The sequence below is a fragment of the Perna viridis genome, chromosome 8 (genome assembly GCF_037379345.1).
Source record: "Perna viridis isolate PV_CMFRI_1.1 ecotype Kerala chromosome 8, ASM3737934v1, whole genome shotgun sequence".
Lineage (NCBI taxonomy): Eukaryota > Metazoa > Mollusca > Bivalvia > Mytilida > Mytilidae > Perna > Perna viridis.
Window position 1 is genome coordinate 28,916,328 of NC_142452.1, and position 26,347 is coordinate 28,942,674.

The 26,347-nt window shown below is 31.2% G+C and overlaps 1 protein-coding gene and 1 long non-coding RNA gene across 4 annotated transcripts in view; one reads left to right on the forward strand and one right to left on the reverse strand.

Annotated features, from left to right (window-relative positions):
* Positions 1-3,956: 3,956 nt before the first annotated feature.
* LOC148610112 (uncharacterized) lies at positions 3,957-5,876 on the reverse strand. Its single transcript, XR_015914736.1, has 2 exons — positions 4,723-5,876; positions 3,957-4,511 (listed from the first exon to the last, which is right to left on the reverse strand). It is a non-coding gene; the product is annotated as an uncharacterized LOC148610112 (long non-coding RNA).
* Positions 5,877-10,455: 4,579 nt separating this feature from the next.
* The window catches only part of LOC148610113 (kinesin-like protein KIF21A), an 88,817-nt gene continuing 72,925 nt past the window's right edge, over positions 10,456-26,347 (forward strand). For all 3 annotated transcript variants that reach the window (XR_015914738.1, XR_015914737.1, XM_088542206.1), the window contains exons 1-3: positions 10,456-10,797; positions 15,288-15,467; positions 26,232-26,274. Coding sequence is in view for 1 of the 3 variants with exons in the window: in XM_088542206.1 (XP_088398332.1) it covers positions 10,742-10,797; positions 15,288-15,467; positions 26,232-26,274 (279 nt within the window). In the remaining 2 variants the exon portion in view is untranslated. The remainder of the gene's footprint in view (positions 10,798-15,287; positions 15,468-26,231; positions 26,275-26,347) is intronic.

Here is a 26,347-nt window from a genome sequence, read left to right on the forward strand (position 1 = left end):
AGTCCCTTACACAAGTAAATATTTCATATTTATCACAGTAGTACATTACTAGTGAACTGTTTGTTGCAGATCCAAAGTGACCTTTTAAGAGAGTGTCCATGCAAAAACCAGGTAGTGGGTGGAACATGACAATATTTGTTTTTCAAACAAATTTTAATCCATTTCACATAGAAAATGCATCCTTTCTCAAAGTTGAATGTATGTTTTTGAATAGCTCCAACGATTACATAGAAACATTAAGGGAGATAAACTCTTTATTTTTTGTAAAATTTGGTTGCTTTGTTAGGAAACTAAATCAGGGATTTTATATTACAGGGACTGACTGGTCACTCCGAACAAAGTCTACAGAATGTTGAAGCTTAATTGTTCATTTTTTGGCTTTTGGTGGATGACTGTCTTAATAGCAATCATACCACATCTCCTATTTATATATAATGTACAAAAATAACTGGGCCTTTTGGTCTTTTTACTGGGTAAACTTAAAGCCTGTTTAAAACGTTTTTAAAATTATAAAAATTATAAAATTAAGAAATTGATAATGACTGAGTTATGGGAAGTTGCTCAAAACACAAAAATATTGTAAAAATGTCAAAATTTACCTGTAAAAATCAACAATTAATATTAGATATCAGTAATTGCCCCAGGAAAAGGTATTGAAATTGGTCAACTTCTAACTGTTAATTAAGTATTTCAAACTCATTATTATGCAATAAAAATGATATCTTTTAGAATAAGTTTGTTCAATATTTTACTTGGTAGTAAATTCCAGTGAAGGACATTTTAACACTGACTTTTTGTGCTGGATTTTTTACCTGTTTAAGTGTCATTAAATATGGGATGGCATGTAATATGTATATATATACAGGCAATTGTTGTAATATTTAGTGTTATTTATATAAAATATGTAAAATGATTAAAACAATGTGAAGCACTAAATTACATCTAAAATCTGGTAACTAGTAAATTACAAATCAACAAAAAACTTGATACTTTATTTGCTAAGAATCATGCAAAATGTGATTCATGGTTGGAAAGCCTACATATTTTTATTTTTTATATTTTGTTTAAAATGGTAAAGTAAACAGAAATTAATATGAAGCTATTCAGATAACCTTGTTCTTAGGAACTAAAAATTTTGTCAAATTCAAAATTGAGGGAGATATAACTCTATAAATGACATTAAAATACAATTAAAACTGTAACTCAAAAAGTTCAAACCCTCATTGTCATTGGTTCTCTCCCACTCAAGAAGTAGTGATTGATAGTGAGTGGAATATTATGACTGTATTATTGGTGGTTGTAGAAACTTGGATTTTTAATGTGGATTATCTCCTAAGAACAGATAGATTGGAAAGAATAGTTAAACAGTTTATCATAAGCAACTTAATAAAACAAAATTAAAATGTGGCACCTTTTCTTGGGGTGTATCACATATTATAGAATTTGCACGATTCTTACAAAGACTACTACTTCAATCCCAAAACCTGTACAATGATTCCTTGTGACATAACTTTGATAAAAGTCTATCAAGATCCTCGTCTTGTCTAGATTGTGAAGAAGGGGCATAGATGTTTCTTGTCTGGTAGCTGGTGATTTGTGTTTAATTACATGGTGCCTATGATAAGATAGAAACCTAGAATACTTTTGTTCACCATACATGTACAAGTATGAGTAGTTAATTAGGCCTGGGTACAAGATCAATGTTGTATATAGGTATAAATGTAAATCCATTCAGGAAAACGATGCTGAAAACTTCGACCAAAATTACAGGTGAACAGTGCTAAAAAGTCTTACGGTAATGACTTTAAAATGTCCACTTGAAATTTTGAAATTGCACTAAAATGTCCACTGCACATAAATTCAGAATTTTACAAACCGAAAACACAATGAGTAACAGATTATTGGAGTATAGTTTTTGAATATGGAAATTTTGATATTTCTTTCTCAAGACTTAGGTACATTCAGTCATGAACAAAGTACATGTATTTAAAAATAAACTTTGCCATTCAGAAGATTTTTCACTTTCTTCTGATATTAATTTCATTAATGCAATAGTTTCACAAACACTCAATGAGAAATAAATCTTTACAAACCTTTAAAAAGTGATTTTTTTGTCAATTGTCTAAAAAGACCTACTGGAAAGTATTCACATTCCTCTTATTTCCAACAGAACATATAATACAACATGTTCTTATGTCTCTGTTTCTTATGACTAATTATAATTGTTGTTTTTCTGGTTTTTTTTATTAGTCTCAGCTGTTTCCAATAAAAAAATATGTTGCCATTCTCCAATTTATTTTGGTATATCAATTATCAAAATCCATCCAGTGTTTTACAAGTGACAATTTGCTAATAAAAAGCCAGCAGCAACAGAGGTGTTCTATATGCAGGCACATAGCTGCCATTAGGCAAAAAAGCTTTTGCCTGCACTTAATTTTGCCTATTTTTTTTATTTTTTTTTTATAGATAAAATACATCCAGGAGAGGCATAAATGATAGGGAGGTCAGTCAAAATATGAAGTATATAGAAAATGTACAAGTTTATATTAGTTTGAAAGAGCCCAAGAAATGTAACTTACTGGTGCAAATATTTTTAAAATCGGTCAAGGGGTTCAAAAGTTATTACAATTTAAAGTTCAAAATTTTGGTCATTTTTCTTGCGAAGGCAAAAATGTCACATTTTGGGCACTTCTGTGGCCCACATAAGTCAAACAGGTAAAGAAATTCATACATTGTGTCTTAATCATTTAAATAAAGCCATTTCATTCTTTGATTTAAGCCATTCAGGAAACTTGTATCTTAGATACAAAGAAAATTACACTTTTTTAAAATTGGCAAAAAAACACTTTGGACTTTTTTTTGCTATGTGTCAACAGCATCATGAATTAAAGTGCCATTTTTGGATATTCATATTTGGAAATTGGAAGGTAGTAGAAATCTGATACTTTGCTGTTCTTTCAAGAGTAATCCATTAAACAGAAATAAATAAACAAATATTATGTCAAAACCTCTGATTTGTTTTTCATTGGAATCAGAAACACTGCGGCAGACCCCCTTTTTTTTAAATGCATTTTTTCAACAAAAAAATACATTTTTACTTACTAAGAATTCAAAAAAAATATTTAATTTTTTCTGTCACTTGTTTTGTGTGGCAATAAAGTTGCTTGACTTGAAAAATCATGTTTTTCAGCTCAAAAAAATTTTTTGAGGTCGAAAATTTACATTTTAGGGTAAATTTTAGAGCTATTTTCAGTGGAAAAAATGGCGAAAGGTCAGACAAAAAAAGACATTTTGAATTTAAAAGCAGTTTTTAGCACATGACAGTTATTGTTATTGTGATTAAATATGTAAAAACACATTTTTATCAAGAAATAATTGAATTATATTTAAAAACCAACAAGCAAATGTTGAAAAATGGGGGTAAATCGAACATTTTTGAAAATTTCAGATTTAAAAAAAAAACCGCATATTTATGCTTATATTTATCAAAATATCAACCTACCATATACTTATGTGGTACCATTTTAAAGCTTAGAATCTAAGCTATCACATTAAGATACTTTCATCTTATTTTGCTATAAAATGTTTAATGTGGATGAAAATTTGTTAGGCCTATACCTTAAATGAAGCCAGACGATAATCAAAATAAACATACATTTTTCCGCAAAAAGTGGCAAAATAATATTATATCAAAGTCTGGTCAATTCTAAGATTCCTAATGTAGTCTTGTAATGTTTTCTTGTTTAAATAGGGTCTTTTAACATAATAATAATCTCATTATTATGTTAAAATTGAATAAAATTTCAAAAACAAATGCTGTTTTCCCAAGAAATTGAGAAAATTTTTATGAATACATTGACTTGAACCAATGCGCATCCTTTCACTATGGAACTTTGAAGCCCTAGCTGTTTCCTCATGTGTAGTATTATGTACATTAAATGATAATAAACAAAATATCATCATTTGATTAAGTTTAATGAACTTTTCGAAGTTTCCATTTCAGGCCAGAAGGGTTTCTTCACCAGGATCTACTATGTCTGCCAAATCTACAAAAGAGATTATGTACATAAGGACATTACACCTATTCACATCATTTACCTTATCAATTTACTTACAGTTAGTTTACTTTCTATTAAATCATAATCTGGTTTGCTAACAATCTGAAAAAATGTAAAACTTTATTTGATGTTGGTTGCTCACAAAGCGGTTGACAAAAGATGTGGCGAGGAGTTAAAAACACCAAACTTCCTTTTCCAGAATAATTATCTTCATTTCAAAACAAGAAGATTGTTTTATAAGGTTATATTAATGTTATGTTAAATAACTTAATATGAATAATTTCGCTGCGTGATCCGTCTGGTTCTTCTATCAAGTGTTGAACTCTCTTACCAATCAGGTTATCGGGTTCAGGTGTGTCTGGAACTACCCTACTTACTGTACCCCACATGGTCCTACCTCAGACTCGGTCCATATTCGTCTCATAGCATAGCCCACTATGCTGCTCAGGCCATCTGAAATAAACAAGTAGTGGAATTCAATGAATATGTACTGTGAGGCAGTTTTAAAGCAGAGTCTAAACACAAAACTAATCGACAGTTCTTGTAAGTAATATATGATTCAAATGTAAATGCTTATTTGTTACCATAATTAAAAGACTCAAAAGTTTTATTATTAAAATAAATAAAGCTACTAAACTAAATCAAAGTATAAAAACTAACTTACCATGAATTCGAAACATCTCCAGAACTCAACAAAATGAAACTAAAATGATGAAAAACAAACAGAAAATAAAACTAAATCATAATAAAATTTACATCAGTGTTTACTTTTTATATGACAAAATAAAATAAATATTTAGGCAGCCTGTTTACTAATACTTTCTTCTGAAATAAATCAATAATTAGAAGAAAAAACATAGTACAAGTATGTTTCATATACATACAACAAAAGATTGGTATTATGAGTCAATCAATGTGATCCTAAAAAGGCCAAAAAAATATTAAACAATAATTAATTAAAATTTAATGATAAATAATGTATATTACTAGGATTTTAAACCTTTTCCAAGCAATTGTACATGTATATGAATATTAAATAAGTAGAGCATCTACAATCCTCTAAAAAATGAATATGTAAGTTAGCTGTTAAAAATTGTACAGTATGAATATATAAAGTAAACTTAAGAAGATGCAGGTCATATGTAAAATATGCAATTGCCACATATATAAATCTCATCAAATAAGTTCTATTTATCAAGTAAAGTACAAGCAGGGCTACATGATAATTGTTCTAATAAAAGTCATAATTAATATATATTAACTGATAAAATGAAAACCAGAAAAAAAAGTTGTGTATCATTTGAAGAAGCAATTTAAGGTTGATTTTTTTTTCTACATATGATAATTTTGAATAAATAAAACAGTTAAAATAAATATAAAGAAGGTTTATGCTTAAACATGTGAGTTTCATATAAATTGGGCACTACATATAAATTAAAATTGAATTATCAAGGAAATTAAATGCAATATGTGCAAATTCTCCCAACCAATAGAAAAAAAGCTAGGTAAAATACAGAGACTTCCGATAATATAGGAAAGTCGATAAAGTCCGAAAGATTTTGAATGGATTGCAATCAAACGTTGGGAGAATTTACCTCATTACATATTCATCGTTTAATAAAAATGTTATGGAAACATATTCCAACTAATGCTAAATGAGAGTAATCTTTTTTAAATCAGCTCATGCAGAATCAAACGAAAATCAGACCTTCCAAGAAGGTGAATATAGTTTTTAAGCTTGCAGATGATAAAAGGTCATTCTAGAATTTGACCTTACGGAAACAGGGCGATTAGGCTTATATTAGACATAATTTAGGTACTTACCGTAAGTGATTGGCCTCCATGGCCTAGATCCATCGTTGTCTGCACCACCAGTCAAAAATCCGTCCAGAAAACAGTCGGTAAAAGGGCATTTATCCACGAGTGTTCGAAAATCTTAGCCAGCACTCCACAGTTTAGTTTAGTTTCGCACTTTTGGCTAGGGATGAAAAATGACATGAATGGAAACCGGTAGTTGCTATAGTGATTAAAAATGAAGAATCTATTGTTGATAAAACATTTTCTGAAAAAGGGGGACTTTTAAAAGTATTTTGCAATGTTTTATATATATTCAATGTTGAAGGGGCTTTTTTTCAATGACAATTTGACTTCATTGTGAAAGTGAAAGTAAGTCAATTTTTTACCATGCTAAATTTAATAAGTGGATTACAAAGTGAAATAGCTCAAAATCTAACCGGCGATGCCCATATGAGGAAGGGGTTTTTGAAGGGAAAAGTTTGAACAGTTTCAGGGATTGAAATAAAATTTTCAGATATTTTGCGGGAAATTTGATATTTTTAAACCTGATTTTATGAACTTTTTTGCAAATTTTCGCATATTTTTGCATGGTTTCTATGGTAACCCTATATGCTGTGGGTAATTTTTTTCCAGAAAATTTTTACTGCATCCTAAAGGCCTTGGCTTGAGCTATTTCTAGATATATAGATTTACAGATGCTTGACAATTTTTTAAAGTGATAAATGTTACAAAGCATCAGATTACAAGACCAAAATCAGGCAGTTCTACAATACTGTGGAGTGGTGGCTTAAAGGGAACTGCCTATACCCCTACACATTTAAAAAATTGCTTTACACCTTAGAAACTAGTGTTTTTATGCTATGCTTTGATACAAGGGTTAAAACAATGTAACTTATGGTATGGACCTATGTTGTTGTTAGCTAATAAGTCCCTAGCAACCAAGTATGCAGATTTTTTGCAAAGTTAACAGAACAATCATTGAACTAATTCATGTGTGAATATGGCTCTTGCCATCACAAAGAATGAAATATATTTTTAAAAGCTAAATATTTGCGCAGGTTACATGTAAAATAGTTAACCGGGCAACTTTTAAGTGCACAATAAGCAAAGGTTTAATAACCTTAGACCTGGAGTGGGCTTTTTAGTATTTGGTTTTCAGTTCATTCAGATTTCTGTGATTTTTCATGTGATGAGCTTCAAATGCACTATTTTGGCATAAAACCTGTGTTAAAAGCTTACAAAACCCCAAATTTAGGGTTTATAAGTACATATGGGTTGTGATTTTGTATGTTTTAAGTGGAAATTTTCATCTAAAAGATGATTATAGCAAAACAGTAAAATGCATATCTGTACTTAGGTATAAGGAAAGTTCTCCACTAATGAAGAGGAGATAGCCTAGTATGAGAATGCCTCTAAAATTGTTATCAATTGTCCAATTATGATAAATTTGGTATCATTTTACTCGTAAGAAGGTAAGCTTTCAAGAAATAACTAGAAAATTACAATATTTAATATTGCATTTTGCTTAAGCCAGCACTCCACAGTTTAGTTTAGTTTCGCACTTTTGGCTAGGGATGAAAAATGACATGAATGGAAACCGGTAGTTGCTATAGTGATTAAAAATGAAGAATCTATTGTTGATAAAACATTTTCTGAAAAAGGGGGACTTTTAAAAGTATTTTGCAATGTTTTATATATATTCAATGTTGAAGGGGCTTTTTTTCAATGACAATTTGACTTCATTGTGAAAGTGAAAGTAAGTCAATTTTTTACCATGCTAAATTTAATAAGTGGATTACAAAGTGAAATAGCTCAAAATCTAACCGGCGATGCCCATATGAGGAAGGGGTTTTTGAAGGGAAAAGTTTGAACAGTTTCAGGGATTGAAATAAAATTTTCAGATATTTTGCGGGAAATTTGATATTTTTAAACCTGATTTTATGAACTTTTTTGCAAATTTTCGCATATTTTTGCATGGTTTCTATGGTAACCCTATATGCTGTGGGTAATTTTTTTCCAGAAAATTTTTACTGCATCCTAAAGGCCTTGGCTTGAGCTATTTCTAGATATATAGATTTACAGATGCTTGACAATTTTTTAAAGTGATAAATGTTACAAAGCATCAGATTACAAGACCAAAATCAGGCAGTTCTACAATACTGTGGAGTGGTGGCTTAAAGGGAACTGCCTATACCCCTACACATTTAAAAAATTGCTTTACACCTTAGAAACTAGTGTTTTTATGCTATGCTTTGATACAAGGGTTAAAACAATGTAACTTATGGTATGGACCTATGTTGTTGTTAGCTAATAAGTCCCTAGCAACCAAGTATGCAGATTTTTTGCAAAGTTAACAGAACAATCATTGAACTAATTCATGTGTGAATATGGCTCTTGCCATCACAAAGAATGAAATATATTTTTAAAAGCTAAATATTTGCGCAGGTTACATGTAAAATAGTTAACCGGGCAACTTTTAAGTGCACAATAAGCAAAGGTTTAATAACCTTAGACCTGGAGTGGGCTTTTTAGTATTTGGTTTTCAGTTCATTCAGATTTCTGTGATTTTTCATGTGATGAGCTTCAAATGCACTATTTTGGCATAAAACCTGTGTTAAAAGCTTACAAAACCCCAAATTTAGGGTTTATAAGTACATATGGGTTGTGATTTTGTATGTTTTAAGTGGAAATTTTCATCTAAAAGATGATTATAGCAAAACAGTAAAATGCATATCTGTACTTAGGTATAAGGAAAGTTCTCCACTAATGAAGAGGAGATAGCCTAGTATGAGAATGCCTCTAAAATTGTTATCAATTGTCCAATTATGATAAATTTGGTATCATTTTACTCGTAAGAAGGTAAGCTTTCAAGAAATAACTAGAAAATTACAATATTTAATATTGCATTTTGCTTAAGCCAGCACTCCACAGTTTAGTTTAGTTTCGCACTTTTGGCTAGGGATGAAAAATGACATGAATGGAAACCGGTAGTTGCTATAGTGATTAAAAATGAAGAATCTATTGTTGATAAAACATTTTCTGAAAAAGGGGGACTTTTAAAAGTATTTTGCAATGTTTTATATATATTCAATGTTGAAGGGGCTTTTTTTCAATGACAATTTGACTTCATTGTGAAAGTGAAAGTAAGTCAATTTTTTACCATGCTAAATTTAATAAGTGGATTACAAAGTGAAATAGCTCAAAATCTAACCGGCGATGCCCATATGAGGAAGGGGTTTTTGAAGGGAAAAGTTTGAACAGTTTCAGGGATTGAAATAAAATTTTCAGATATTTTGCGGGAAATTTGATATTTTTAAACCTGATTTTATGAACTTTTTTGCAAATTTTCGCATATTTTTGCATGGTTTCTATGGTAACCCTATATGCTGTGGGTAATTTTTTTCCAGAAAATTTTTACTGCATCCTAAAGGCCTTGGCTTGAGCTATTTCTAGATATATAGATTTACAGATGCTTGACAATTTTTTAAAGTGATAAATGTTACAAAGCATCAGATTACAAGACCAAAATCAGGCAGTTCTACAATACTGTGGAGTGGTGGCTTAACAGAAGCTATGGCGGATCAGTAACATCCGGTTAGCAAGAACGATAACCGGTCCCGCTTTAATTTTTGTGAAAACCACGCCCTGACCACCCTAATATCCAATCGATTCCGCAAGCTATTATTGTTTTTCTTCTGAAACCAGGGTTACGGATGGACGCAGAAAGGATTAAATTTTCGGAATCCGACTGTCAGTGCATTCCGGGTACGCAAAAACTATTTTTTTTCAACATGTTTTTCCTTAAAATTACGGAAAAAATATGTTTTGTAACCAAAAAATTAGCCTGACAACCGGATTATCAAAATTGAAGATATTTCCAAAAATTTAAGCCATAAATGAAGAAAATCGGTCCAGTAATAGCTTGCGGAATGAATTTTGAAATAGGTATGATCTTTGACACATAGTTTTTCAGGCGGCCATTTTTCTCAAAGTATCGTCACTTCAAACGTTTGTACCAAATGACCATCAACTCCAATAACAATGAAAGTTGTATATTTAGAAAGAGAAATGTCTCATCTTCAATTACATATATTTTTTATTGTCATGCAATGGATTTTTAACCATTTTCTAACGTGTTAAAGTTGACTCAAAATTGAGAATTTTGCTCTCGCAAGAATATTGATAAACGCACTACCGACCTCCCTATAAATGATGCTCTAAAATGCTATCTCCGCGGATCTTCGGGGGGGGAGGGGCTTCGCCCTTCTGGACCTGCTGGGGGCCTTAAGCGGCCCCAGACCCCCTGCCTACCATTCAATTTGGCCTCAGCTACGCGCCTGATATGGATAATTACTACAAGCTATAAAGTATGATTAACAACAGGGATTTAATCACAGCTAAATCATTTTGCCATCCACTGGTGATCTTTACACTATTTTACATTTATAGTGAGCAAAAAATAGACAAGAATCATTCTTTTTTAACCCCTTTAAACAAATTCAGGGCACGCACGCTGAACAAAAATAGTTCTGACTTGAGAAAATAAAATAAATTCAAATTTAGCGGGGGAAATTACAGAATTAGCCGATAGTTGTCTCCTCTTGGATTCATTTCCGCCAGTCGGTGTCACTGTGAACACAAATACGGAGAGAGAGGGTTGAAAATATCAATTTAAATTATTTTTTTGGATTAATTTCCTAAGTTATTATGTGTAGTGCCACATTACATGTTGATTATGTGAAGGTGTAGGAATTTTAATTTTGCCGTAATGTACGGCTGAACTTACTGCAATGTGTATGCTTTGGGATTTAAAATGGACTAGATTTTGATTTTGCAATTTTGAATGAAAATTTTAGGCAACAGGTGATATTTTACCGAATTATAAGATGACAGAGAAAAAAGAAAACAAAGATGACGATAGTAGTGTTAGGGTTGCACTAAGGTAAATAGAAAAAGATTTTTTTCGTTTGAAATAAACAATTCAGAAACGGAAAGTGCAAGACACTACCAGTACCACTACTCCAATCCCTTAATACTTTGAGCTGTAGAGTGCATGTGTACATGTACAATGTCGACGGTACTTAGTCAAAAAATCTGCAAATTATTCCCCTCTTTTCAGACTTCTTGGCATGCACTTGATGATAGAGTAGATCATATAAATGTATACAAAGATATATTTGTACATGCGTTTTAAATGCAGTTGAATGTACAGTGTAGATTGTAGTCCAACAAGGCTTTTTAGTCTTGTCACATGAGTCTTTGATTTCATAAGAATGGGATCTAAACTCCTATTCAAGGGCATAGGATGTGGATCTTTGTATTAAGGTACTAAAGACCACAATATTACTAACAAATACCTCTTATTTGTACATGTAAATACAGTGTATGAGGATAAGAATGTGATGCATAACAACATGTATTTCTGCACTACGTGTACATGTATAATAACGTAAGTAGTGACACCATATAAAAAATTTTGAAAACTATGTATCACATTGATGAACCCAGAAGTAGTGAACTAAATATAAATTGGTCTTCAGTGTTGAATGCTTTCAACGTCTGTATCAAAACTAACTTGAGAATGAGACTAAAATGTACAAGCTAATCAAGTTTTTTTTATGTGCTAAATTGAAGCATGAGTAAGCAACTGCCAGTAAGAAAGCATGTTACCCCATTATTTGGTACATGTACATGTATGTTTTTACCTTCCATGCAAGCACCTAAATGTAAACAATGCAACAGTATACATGTACATTTGTAGGGGGTCAATTTAAACATACAGTAAACATTTTATATCTGTACATGTACAAAAACAAAATGTATATTGAAATGAGTAAATTTCTATGATATCATTGTACATGTACATGTTTATTCTTTTGTGATTGCCTTGAATTTAAGCTTTTCCTTGACACCTATTTTATACCTAGATATGAAATATTTTGGGCTTATTTAATGAATCCAAGTTCTTTACATCTTCTGGTAATTAAGGCCTGTGACTGTTTAAATTTTACACATGTACATGTAATCATATACATTGTACATGCATGTGCAAACTGGACATTAATACAGATGTGTACATGTATATGATTGTGAATTCCTAATGTCTGTTTTGCTACCAATTGTCCATCTGCTCCATTTTACCAGTGAACAGATGAAGAATAAGTACTACTAAGTGGGGTGTTTAGCATCCTTGACTACCCTGTCGGGTCTCACACGGATGGTTGAAGAATAGTACATGTAGGGTAAATTTATAGGGATATACATTTTTTGTATTGTTGAAAAAAAATACAAAATACACATACAAAAAAATGTACAATGTTATGTTAAGAATGCCAGTCAAGTACATTATGAATGTTCACTATTTACAGTATTATGTACTGTACCACTTGTTAGTGAAGTGCAGGGCATAAAATAATACTTATGAAATGCATTATTTCAATAATGCTAATATACTGCATCTTACAGTACATGTACATTGAATTTTGATATACAGTGTGCATTCCATTACATTTTAAGCATGAAAACATATTTCTCACTTTAGAAATGGGGTATTTAAATTTTACTATATACTCTAATAAATCTTAAATTTTGAACTTAAAATATCCCTTTTAAATACGTAATTTTGCACATTGGAAACTCAGATGTGGCCTAAAATAAGGATCATAAATAATTTTCATGACTGTAGTACTTTTCTATCAATTAAAAGGGTATACAAACCTAATAAGGCTATTATGATAATGTTTATTGTTTTAGTAATATGTTGGATATCGTGCCAAAAATATTACACTAGCCGGCATCTTCAGATGAGGGAATCCTATAACAGGTGTAACAAACTGAGATCAAAGGATCTTTCACCTGTGACAAGACATAATTTTATGAGGTTTAAATTTGACAATGGGATGGAAAGAGGATACCTGTACAAAGTGATCACAAATATACTTATTCATGTATCAGTTTGTCATTATAGCACCTCATACATTTACAAAGAAGCAGTGATATGAAAACAAATTTTAAGAACATGTTCAGAGCTTGTCATAATGCACATTAAATTCTTTTTGACATTGTGCACTTGACAATTACATGTACTTGACATGACAAGGACATATCTGAAGTATAAAAACCAAGAGCACATGAACAATGTACAAGACGTGAACTAAAGTAAATGTACATTTTGTACATTGTACACATGTATAATTTTGTTTATGTACATGTACAATGTGTCTTGCATGTCTTTTCACAAAATCATGTAATCTGCATGTTCTGTACATGGGCATTGTCCATTTGTTACTGTGTGCACTACTGTCAACACAAATTTTAATTTCTCCACTCTCCACAGTGGAGATATTTTAAGTGGAGTCACAGTGTCTCCACTTTCCACACTGGAGTCACCATTTCCAAAATTGTCTGTAATTAACTTCTCCTGTCTTTATGCCAAGATATATTTTATGGTTCTAGTAGTTTAATAACATTTCTGTAAAGGGTAGAAAAAAATATCGAAAACTATTGAAATTTGGCAATTTTATCCTGGTTTCTACTTTGGTGGAGTCACAGTGGAGGACATGAGTGACTCCACTGTCAAGAGTGGAGAAATTAAAATTTTGGTTGATAGTAGAGTACATGTACAATGTATATATACATGTAATATATATGTTTGTCAATGAAAAATTGCATTGAATACACTGTGCATGAGTACATTTTTGTACATGCACCTTAGATAAAATTGCAACAAAATTACAATAGATGGTGAATATTTGGGACTTCGTGATGACTTTTTAGCTACATGTAGTACAATTTTACATGTACATGTTCTGACCATGCAGGATGATTATTATTAGTACATAAACCATATCTTTAAGTGTCAAGCATTTATTTGAATGCATCTTAGTTACAGGAGGTATTATATTGTTCAGCTTTAATTAAAAGATTGTTATGCCACTTCAACCACCTCCAGTTTGATACATGTACATTGTACATGTAGATAATTGTCCACATCTTGAAAGTACTGGTTCATGTCATGCACCTTGTCAGAAATTTTTTAGGGGGATTCAGAGGGGTTACATGTATATGGATGACATTTTTCAGACTTTAATACTGTGAAAGTACTTTAATTTGTGGACACCAGATTTCATGGTTTTGAGGTTTTCAGTATACACATCGTTGGAGTTCTTCTTTTTGTTGGAAACCATATTTCGTGGTTTGGCATACCCACGAAAACCATGAAAATTGGTACACCATGAACAATAGTACTTTCACAGTAGTACTTAACCAATTTAAAGCTTGTTTTTAACAGTTTATAATGCTTTTGTGATTCTGCCTACAAGTACATTGTATGCATGTAAATTAAAGTGATAATACATTAATGTAAACACTGAATGTTATATGCACATTTGTAAAAGAAATGGTATTAGAAAACTATTATAGAAATGTACTATTGCAGGACATACATATACATGTACATGTACAAATGATGTTCACATGTACATGCTGTAGACTGGTACAGTGTACATGTACAAAATATATGTTGCTATAATCCATATCAGATTGAGATGTCACATCAGATATAAAATACCAGTAACTTATAGTCTATGAATTTAAGTGATTAAAAAAAAAAACAGAATATTACAAGAATATTGACAAATTTACATGATAAAGAAGGTAAACTATTTATGCTTAACATGTGCATGGTAATTCAGTTCACACCATCTGCTGCACGAGTATACAGTGATCATCATAATCATGAGTCAGTATTATGTCATAAGGACCAGATTGAATCAATATTTGATATCCATCGAAGATCTATGAATTGATTGACAGAAGTTTGCCTTATTCTAGTTGCAGTTAACAAGATAATTCACTCAATAAAGTTGGATTATCATGTTACTATTCAATAATCCTGAGTCTGTTGAAAAAATAACATCTGTTTATATGATATACTGGCCATACCATGTTGTACATGTTCAAAATGTATGTACATGTGTATGTCCAAAAATGCTGGTCTGAACTGTTTCAGAAATGTACTTTAACAAAGTACTAATAGTGTTTACAGATTCAAACAACTCTAGGAGTTAAAATCATGATGAAACAATGTTTTTCTGACAGGATAATTAAAAATAGCATCCATGTTGTATTCATAAAACAAATGTTAAGAATCATACATGTATATGTTTACATTGTACATGCTCATGTGCATTTTGTACATTGTATTTGAACTCAGTGCATTGCACCTTGCACTCAAAAGATCTCATTGAACACGCAATAATGGCTAAATGTACAAATGTAGTACATATGTGTATATCAATTGTACATACATGTACAAGTACTGGTACACTAGTGTACAATTCAGCTATTGTATTTATCACAATTTTTTTATTGTTGCAGTTTAAACTAATATTTTCAAATGATGTCTAACTTTCACCATTTTTCTAAATCCAGAGTACGACCCCAGCTGGCTCGTGAGAAGATAGACATGTGCCAAATATGTACAACTGTAATGAACGATGAGAACCAAGTTGTCCTGGGAAAAGACAAAGCTTTTACCTTCGATTATGTTTTTGATCTACCAACAAAACAGGATGCAATATACAATTCATGTGTTCGTAGTCTAATTGACGGGTAAGCTATATTTTGTACATTGTACATGTAGTTAGGTAATCTGCATGTACATGTATAAATTCCTTAAGTATTTTTAAAGTATTGCCTTTGACTGTGCTGTACCTATACATGTATTTAGCCTCCCTTCTTGAGTGTTTTCAGGGCTCAAGCTACATGTACTTGAGAAAAACAGGTAGAAGTGACAGTTTAGTTGCTTGTTGCACAAGCAAGGATTATGTACACGTACATACAATGTACATGTACATGTACATGATATATGTAGACTTCAAATTAGAAAATAACTTTACATGTGATTTGTATTATAACTATATGTTGTATATGTGAAATCAATTTTTAATTTGTACATGTTCATGTAACAACATACTGTGCAGGTACATGTACATGTACTTAAAATGTACACAAATGTGCTAGTATATGCATAAATATACAAGTTCTGGTACAAAAAATGTAAATACATATGTACATGTACATTTACCAGTATCTGTTATTTTTCTGTGTACATTAATGATAATGAATTAATACTATTTCTTTCTTAAGTAAATCAGATACTGTTCATTACAGGGCAGGCTAAGGTTAACACACAAATTATTCTATGTTTAGCAATTCAAATACAGTTAAAGAGGGCATTTGTATATTTAATGAAACCCGAAGATAAACATTTACAATGAAGTAGGTCTGATTGTGGCCAGGATTAAGGTAGGGTCAGTGAATACGTTCAATGCCTTTGAGGTTGTTTGGCCAAATGGGAAATATCTCTTTTTTTCATCTTGACATTGCAATACATGAGTGAACATTTTGTACTTGTACATGTACACAAGATTTTTTTTCTAAATTGGCATGTTGTAAATGAATAGTGTTACATGTACATGTATATTTTCTTTTCCAAAAGAGAGAGGATATACTGGTTTACTGTAATGTACAATGTACATGTATAGTACATGTATTCTGTACATTTGTATCTAGGGCTGCCCGGCCATGCCATAAATGGAATGTGCAGACAAATAGTATCCCATAAATTTAATCTTCCTGTCCGCAAATCTATGCATTTCTTTTAATTTTCTCATGAATTCATTGTGGCTATTCAATATGTGGAGCACTGTTTTTTGTGGGTTAAATATAAGTACAAAACATATGTTTAAACCAAGTATGTAATTCATCCTTTTATCTTTTTTTTCTCCATCTATGTATATCATTGTGTATGGATAAATACAACTGTAGGATGCATGTATCTTTCAGCAAGCAGCATGTGAATGTGCATTCACAACACATATGCTATGCTTAGAAATATATATACATACATTGTATACATGTACATGTGCAACTATGTGCATGATATTGATATGATGTAAAAAAAAATGTAAAAAAAGTACATTTTACTACAAGTATAGCAGTCAGACATTCAGACTACATAGAATGAAATAGGTTACGTTAACTATATTAAATCCTAATGCAAAACAAATGAGATTAGTTATGTGATTCATTTAGAAATATCAGACACATTTCTGTATAAATGAACATGTACATGTATGCCTAAATGTACAATGTGAAGTGAAAAAATCAATAAGCTGGGTGTTTTATAATGATACAAGTACATTGTAACAATTTAAAAATGGACTTTAAAACCTACATGAAATAATGTTAGGAATATATTCTTTCTCCTATTTTTTTAAAGGGGGGGGCAATTCAATAGTTTTGATGTTCATCCAGTTGTATTCAAATGTACATGTACTGTACACATTTACATTATGGCATTCACTTGATACAAATGTACATTGTTGCATCAGATCTTTCAAACTGTCCTTCCCATTTCCAAATACATGTACATGTACAAATATATACAGTCTCATGCTTGACCTCTTCATTCCCATAAGCTGAAACTTTCAAAAAGTATATGTATATATACTTCGTACAAAATGGTTCTTTACATTCTAAACTTGATTTCCTGTTCAAATGTAAATTCCTCTTACTCGGTACATGTACTTTGTTCCATGTAATTAATGTGCAGTTACAATGTACTGTAAATCTACATGCATGTTAACATCATGAACTTTTTTTCCCAATTTATGACATACATGTACATTGATTCCTTTTATTGAAATAAACTAAACATGTACTTAAACTTTGTAACTACATTTGTATCATTGACCAAGTTCATTTCCCCATGTTAAATATTTACGGGTACTGGTACATGTAATTGACTCTATCAGCTGTCTCCCTATAAAAGCTTATTTCCCACCGAGTGAATTGGTTACAGGGAAAATATTACATAAGTGTTAATTTCTTGTCAATGAATTATTAATAAGTTTTGGTATAACTTTTTCTCAACAGACTGAGAGATATTGTAGATGGTGAAGCCTTGAGGGGTCCGTGCCTGAAATTGGTTTGATCTATGACATTTGTGGGTGTACAAAAAATGTACTTGTACAAAATGTACCTAGAAAATACAGTGATAAAAATTGCATGTACATGTAGTTGTTTTCTACATGTAGGTTTTAATCAATGGCAAAAGTATATTGTAGGATTTTCTTACAGAAAGGATTTTCTAGGTGATGAAATGATTAGTCAGAATATTTTTATCTAGAAGAGTTCCTACTATTGATCTTGTCTACATATTATACATTAGCATAATCCTCAGTTGACATCCATAAATACATTTGTACATGTAGAAGATAATGTTAAACAGAAATAAGAAAATACCAATAAGACAATAACCTTTAAACACAACTTTATTTCTGTTCGAGGTGTATAAAACAAATTTGACACCAAGATTGTGTCCTGTTTCACAATGTTTGTTGATATAATGTAATGGGGGTATTTTTTGAACTGGTTGATCCCCATTTTACCTACATGTACATTAATGTTTGAGAGAGGTATCTAAAATACATGCTGTATTATATGTTTATGACATTCAGATCAAGGGTTCTGTTTCCAAAATAAACCTCTCTGGACATATCCCAACACCCTAAAAACCCACATTGCTTACAATTTGTGATACGGAAAAGACATTTCTGTCATATTTGACTAAGATTTGTTCTGTCATTGACATTGTATGTTGGTGATAACATAATTTTGGAGCCTACCCTCTTATCTTTTCTTTCATGTTTACATTGTCTGAGAGCAGTACCCAAAATTCCTGCCCTATTTTATGTTTATGATAAAAGATTCTTTTTCTTTAATTAGACCTCTCTGAAATATTCCTGCACTGTTGATCCCATATTGTTTTCTGAATATTTGAGATATCGGAATAGACATGCTCCATTTCATATTTGACCAAGATTTGATCTGTCAATGACAATGTTTGTCGGTTCCATGTAATCCAATTACTAGATTACTGCCCTCATTTGAGATGTATTGATATGAAAACATTACATCAAGTTAACTAGGCACGCTATCTGTGTTGTATCTGAATAGCTTTGACACTACTTGAGTTCCGTTAGTAGATTGATATTAAGATGGCCCGAGGGCACTTCAGGATTGGGTGCAGTATTCATTATGTTAATTACAAACATTGTAGTTTTTTGTTAAGGGTTTACAAAAAAATGTATCTACATCTACAACCATACATGTACATTGTATTTGAATGTCTTTTACTTCCACTTCTTGGGCTATGATACATGTATGGCCAGAGGGCAGAACTTAATAATTTGATGCAATATTCATTATGCTTAATACAAACATTGTAGTCTCTTCCTGAAGTTGCATGTATCTAAATGTCTTTCACTATTTAGGCTTTGATACATGTAGTTGAATTACTTTAAGATGGTTGTAGAGCAGCATTTCATGCTTTGATGCAGTTTAAATTGCTTAAAACATTTGTTTGAGTTCTGAGTGGCTTTTTTTACACATTATATTCAGCTTGTACATGTGGATTGACATTTTCCAGTAGGTAGCCTGTGACATTTACCAGTAGGTAACCTGGAGTTTTCATGTTATCTTACAATATGTCAAATTTAGGTACCTGTACAATAAGTGCATACATTAGGGTATACATGTCATTTATTTCTCTGTTGAGAGTTACTAATTGGTTTGGAAACTGACCACATGTAGAAATGTACATTGTACTTAGCATCATTGTTTTATTGAATAATTCAGTTGTACAGGTCTATTTGAGTTTTGTAGCTATATTATTGAGGTATACAAGGTACCCGGTATTGGTAAATGATGATGTTTTCATAATTAAACAACTACATGTATATATATGTACATGAAAGCATTTTTGAAAGGTCTTTCCAGCTCCCAAAAATCCCAGAATTGACTTGCATGTACATGCCAAAAATGTATTTCATTTATTTATTGAATTTACAAAGATTTATTAGGGTTTTAACTAGTGAGTTGAAAATATGAAGAGACCAGGTGAAAAGGGGTGCACTGTACATCCACATGTTACGTGTATAGACTAATAAGTTCTTCCAAAATTTACTTGAGACATTTAATGTGACATAGGTCAATAAATTATTATGATGTGGTTAAAATTACAAAGTACAATGTAAATTTTCTTTGATATATGACACTGAAGTTTCAGTGGTTTTGTCATATGATATTGCATGTTGACAATTGCATGTAATGGTGTGTTTTGTATTTTATGACTTAAAGTGCTTGAACTGTCATGTACATTGTACACTGTAAAAGCCTCTGCTTGTTGCACATGTATGCATGATTTTCATTCATTTTAAATCCATTGAATATTTCATGTACTTTGAAAAAAAAAATTCTGGTACATTTATCAGTCTTATATTTGGTCCACATCTTCTGAGTCTTGATTTTGGTTATTTGAGTAAACAAATGTACTAGTTGTTATAGTCATTTTTTTTTCCTCTGACCAAAAGTTAATTTTGCCTAATTTTGCAAAACAGAAGCCTTTGTTTAACAGACTTACTTTTAAGAAAACTTCAATACATAGTACTACACCAACACAATACTTTTTTGCCGTACATGTTGTACTTGTTTGTGTGGGTTACTTGCCCTTGGCTTGTCTGGGCTTTCCATCATCTTAGGCAAAAGTAAATAAGTCCTGATTGATTTCTAGCATAAGGAAGATACAATGTACATATACATGTATACATTGTATTTTCCCTTGGAATGCTCATAAATTCTAACTCTAGATCACTGGGCATTTTACATGCCAACTTTCATTTAATTAACCATGTATATATTAAGATATAGGAGCTTTTGTCCTGTCCTATAATAAACGAAGGGTTGAGTTCCTGCTTGTGCTTTGATATGGGCTTGGTGAAGGGACTATTGTTTAATATTGAAAGGTCGATGAACCATGGTGCTACCAGATCGTTGCTCCATTGTAAAAACGACGATCTTAGTTCAAACGGAAGATTATATCGGTTTGATTTGATCTATTGTGTCGAGTTTAATAATGAAGGGTTTATGTATTTTGTTACACTATAATGGTATTGTACAGCTTTGTCTTTGCTTTGTTGACACAGTTTTTTTTTTAAATTCTATTTTGTCTATTGTATGATAAGTCTCAAACTTTCTGTAGCAATGCCTGGTTTTTCATGTTGTACATCTATATAGTAATGGTACATATACCGATACATTTTACATGTAGACTGTACATGCATTTCTTTATTCATAATCACTAAATACTAAAACCTTGAATAACGCGCTAGACCTTTTTTTTTATATTTTGAAGTTGCACATAGAAAGGAAATCCTTCTTTTTTTAGTGTACATTGTATCTGTCCATCTTTCAACTTTCAGTCCAAAACTATATATACAGTTGAACCTCGTTAAGTCGAAGTCGAAGGGACCATGCGAAAATGTTCGAGTTATCCAAGGTTCAAGTAATCCGAAGTCGAGGATGAACCGGAAATACTGGTAGTTTGGTCCATGATTGTTTCTGTATTTACATCATATATTGTACTTGTACATGTACAAAAATGTACTTCACTTTACATGGTACTTCATAATGTTATGCGTTTCATCTCGGAAGATATTTTTTTGTATGTTGTATATCATGTTTGAAATACTGAATGGCACCGAGTGTTTTAGTGAAATTTCCTTTTTATTTTTTTCTATATCAAAAACTTCATAGTTCATATAAACATGCTGTTTTGTTTGATTCACAATCAGGAGTATCGTCAAACCATGTGCTCTACAATATAACAATAAAATTTCAAAGTCACTAGCGAAACGAATGTTGTCGTTGAAATACCCTTACTATCATTTGTTTGATGTTTCATTAATTAGTCAGATACCGTTACAATTCATCTGTATTTTTTATAAAAAAAATTCAAAATATCAAGATATCCGATATCACCGTTGGTGTAAATTTTGACGTGTTATTAATAACATTTGTTTCTTTTAACAACACGGGCAATTTTGAATTAATTGAATAAACAAATCAAACCATAATGAGTGTCAACACATTAATTTCAAAAGTCACGCTAATTGTTGTTAAAACACACTTCGATCTTGGTTTGTAATAAAGCAATCAGTTTTCAGACTAATTAGTTGACTTTGAGACATCAGGGTTAATTAACCTCGAAGTCCGATAGAGGGGACTGATTGATTACCTCAAGTTATCTGAGGTTTCGATTCATCTGAGTTCAAGTCGTCCGAGCTAAAATTGTATTGGAGTAAGGGGAGTTTTGCTGGGACTTTGTAATTAGTTCGAGTTATCAAAGATTTCGACTAATCCGAGTTCAACACATCAAGGTTCGACTGTATGTGTGATTTTAATGAAACTTGTTCACTACTTGTCAATGTGCATGTGGCAAAACAATACAGAGCAAAGAAGAGAATGTTTAGTTAATAATCTAGTTAATGAATCAGCAGTGAACTCTGTGGTTATACATGTACATGTACATGTAGTTTGTGTTACCTTCTTGCAATCTGATACAATTGACCACAATGTTATTTTAAAGCAGTATGGTGCACTTCAAGCTTGTGTAAGGGCCTATACTGGTACTTCTGTTGGCAGTACATGTGTTTAAAATTGTATAATACAGTAATTTATTATGAATAGAGTAAGTTCATTCATGTATTTGCTTTGCCATGATATTCATAATTAAATGAAACCATTCATGTCCATTTCAAATAGTTATATGATAGCTACCAAATTTCATTGCAATTTTAAACTGTCACGTCTTCTTCTACATTCATAGGGATGGGATTAACCTTTAGATATATAATAGCATTAAAGTTATGAAGACCCCTAGTGGGTTTTCATCTTTTACACCATTCAGTTAAAAACATACATGAAGTGACAAACAGTTCATTCACTTTGCAAATCCTCATCTTACGATTTCGTCAGGTCATGCAAAGAATCCTATCTACCTCAATATCATTGACAAATCCTTTTATTGCTGATGAATTGGTGATATATTTTCAAATGATGTTTACTCCATGTGAATGTAAAATTTAATAGATGTCAAGTTTACGGTTTATTCACCTTGATGCATTTTTACTTGCAAGAAACAAGTGTAAATATTTTGCCAGCATATTATATTGGGTTTACTTTAAATTGTAAAGAAAACATCCATGTACAATATTTACCTTTTCATTCCTTATTTTTTCTTATACAATCAATATGCACTTGTTGATCCATACATGTATGGGTATGTGGTACATGTAGTAAAAATGTTTCTATGTTTACACTGAGTCGTGAACATGTTCTTTGAGTTTTTTTAGTTAGTTATAAAGTTATATACAAGGTTTAAGATTTTGTATTGAGAACACTAACATTTTAAATTAATAAAATCAGCATTTAGGAGTTTAAGAGAAATCAGAATGAGAAGTTATACTGTTTTTTCAGTCTTTATGGATATTGGCTGTTGCTTAGTTTAAGTTGTGCTGCATAGTAAAGTAGCTTAAATTGTCCATCTTGTACTAAACAGGTTTTTTTCCAAGTCTATAAGTAGAGATGGAGCATAGGTAATGTCCTATATACATGTATGTTGGAAGTGATATACATGTATGTTGGAAATGGCCTGTGCAGTGAAGAAGTGATTTTTTTTAATTTTTAATACAGGCAAACAGCATGTATTAAAGGAAGTATCACATATTCCCATTGGCTGAAATAACAGCAATATAACAATTTACATATGTAGCTGTGCATTACCAACAAAGTCAAATGTTACTTTAGTAAAAATAGCTCAATCCCTTATTAAAAGTGGGGGTATATAGTGATGGGGGTGTCCTTCCATCATTCTGCCTGTAACAAATATTTCCGTCAAAGATTTCTTGGCTACTGCTGGAGGGAATAATTAGATACTTGGTATTTGGCTTAAGCATTTTGACTTGGTTTTAAGATGTTTCTATATACAGATACAGCTTTGTATAACATATTTAATTAATTCAAAATTTCTGTTATTAGCAAGAAACCATGAAGACACTGTCAGAGGACTGTTACTTAACCTTAAACACTTCAAAGGTCACATGTACATAGCACTAATAACAAGAATGGATTTTGATAATATGTCAAAGAGACAATGACCCAACTAGGGTAAAAAATATCAGAATTTCATTGACACTTTTAATCCCCAAAACTCTTTTTTTTCGGGGGGTTCTGTACCTAGATTACACTTAAGATTTCTGTGTACATGGGTATAGATATAGTGAGCATTGCTCACAGTTTTTCTAGTTACTGGTATATTATTTTTTCTTTCCTTGGTGAAATACATCTTAGCCATTTACATTTACTTATCAATCAGTGATTAAACTATATTCAAGGTGTTTACATTTGTACATTTATTTATTGCCTACATCATGTAATGGTACATGTGCACTATTTTCAATGGACTACATTATTTGTTGGGCTTATACATTTTACTCTTTATTTCTTGTACAAGATGTCACAATGAAATTGGATGATGGACATTATGGACAGAAATACATGTACTTGTAGTTTATTGACCTTGTTGTCACTACAGCTTACTACTTCTTAGTCATTACAAGATCATTGACAATTTTGTCACTGGCATGACTGTTCACAGTTAGCTTTTTTTTTTTTTTTTTTTAAAACGACATCAAAGGAAACCTATTTATAATTGTCGTAAGATCAGGTCACTGTTGAATTCAGATATAAACCTTTTATTAACAAAAAAGTATAAATTTGTCTTTTTGATATTAGTGTACAATAAATCATAGTATGAATTTTATGTTAATTTTTTGCTTCATTTCATTTTTAAGTCAACTTCCTGATATTAGGTTAATTTGGTCTGTAAAAATTCAATCAGAAGTAAAAATATTTTATTTTACTCATGTAACATTCAACATTGAATTGATTTAAAGGTTATACCTGGTCCATTATGAAAGGTTTTTATCACAAAAATGATCAAGGTCCATTTCAGTTTTATTTACATATCAAAAGAATTAAATATTGTAATTTTAATCTTTTGTCCACATATCAAATATTCTCTAATTGACCATGAAACTATCAGGTACTTGTCAGATTTCAGAAAATTGCTTTTATTGGGTAAAAACCAAAGAACAATTATTAAACTTTTGAAAAGTAAATATTTTGCTTATGGATAAACTGAGCAATTTATAATTTGTCTGTGTTACACATGTATTATTTTCTTTGGACAAAATGTGAAAAAGGCAATGCCCAAAGAATTAATTGTAATTACTTGCTAAATGCAATGGACATGAAATGCCAATAAATATCAAGCAGTCATACAAACATGTACATTAGAAGGATCTCATAAACATACATGTTTTAAATTTTAATACATGTATATTATAATGCCATATTATTCACTGAGTTTTCTTACAATGCTTTTCTATCCACACTGGTACAAGTATTTTGTTATAAAATAAAACATGTATCCCCTTCTTGAACACTTAAGGGTATATAGGGATTTTCTTGTCAGTCAGTCTGTCTGTTCATCAGTCCCTAAGTTTATGCATGCTATTTATGGAACTACTTGAATAAATTTTGTCAAACTTAAACACAGTGCTTTAGAATATAGATGAACAACAATAATTGCTTAATGTACATACTGGGTATCATTTTAGAAGTTATAAAAAAGATTTTATTAAGAACACTGTGATGACTTCTGAAAGGACAGTATCTGGTTTTGCAGGTTGTCATGAAATATACATGTACATTACATGTATGCAAAAAGTTATAGATATACATGTATGTTTATCAGGAAACCACTAAAAATGACTAATCCATGTTTTCAAAATTTAAGTATTGAAGTTTATGTATATTAATGCCTTTAAATGAGTTACAGGAAGTTCAAAACAATATTTGTACAATCAATGTACAAAATTCATGTATGAAAAAAGTTTTTTTTTGTTATAGAAAGAGAATAAGAGAGCATGCTTTACATTAGTGCCAAACTATCTTTAACACACTGACAGTAACAACGATTTTAACAAGGACAGTTTATGTCTAATACATGTACATGCAACTCCTTAACTTTTGTAGCTTACTTCAGTAAACCTAAGAGTAAGCAGTTGTGTACTTGCTCCACATGAAAAGAATACAAGTTTTATATATGGGACAAGACTAAAACTGAACTCACTTGAAAAAAGTGCACAAAGGTTAACATTGACAACATTGCTACAAAATAAAGCTTGTCTGTAGAGCAGGACTTAGTCACTGCAGTCCCTAAGATAAATAACCTGCTATTAAGTAACAATGTCACAGGGTTATGAAATGCTCCTATTTTATCATTTACCTTTTGATATGGTATGTGATGCTGGATATCATTACTACCTGTTTTATCTATCTACAGGTGACAAAACCTTTGATGTATGGGTAATTTTAATTAATGTTTTTGAATGTTTTATCTTTCAGATGTTTTGAGGGTTACAATGCCACAGTTTTTGCCTATGGACAGGTGAGTGTTTAAAGCAAATAGGCCACACCTGGACTGAGTCATTAAACTAGAAGTAGTTACACTGGTATATATC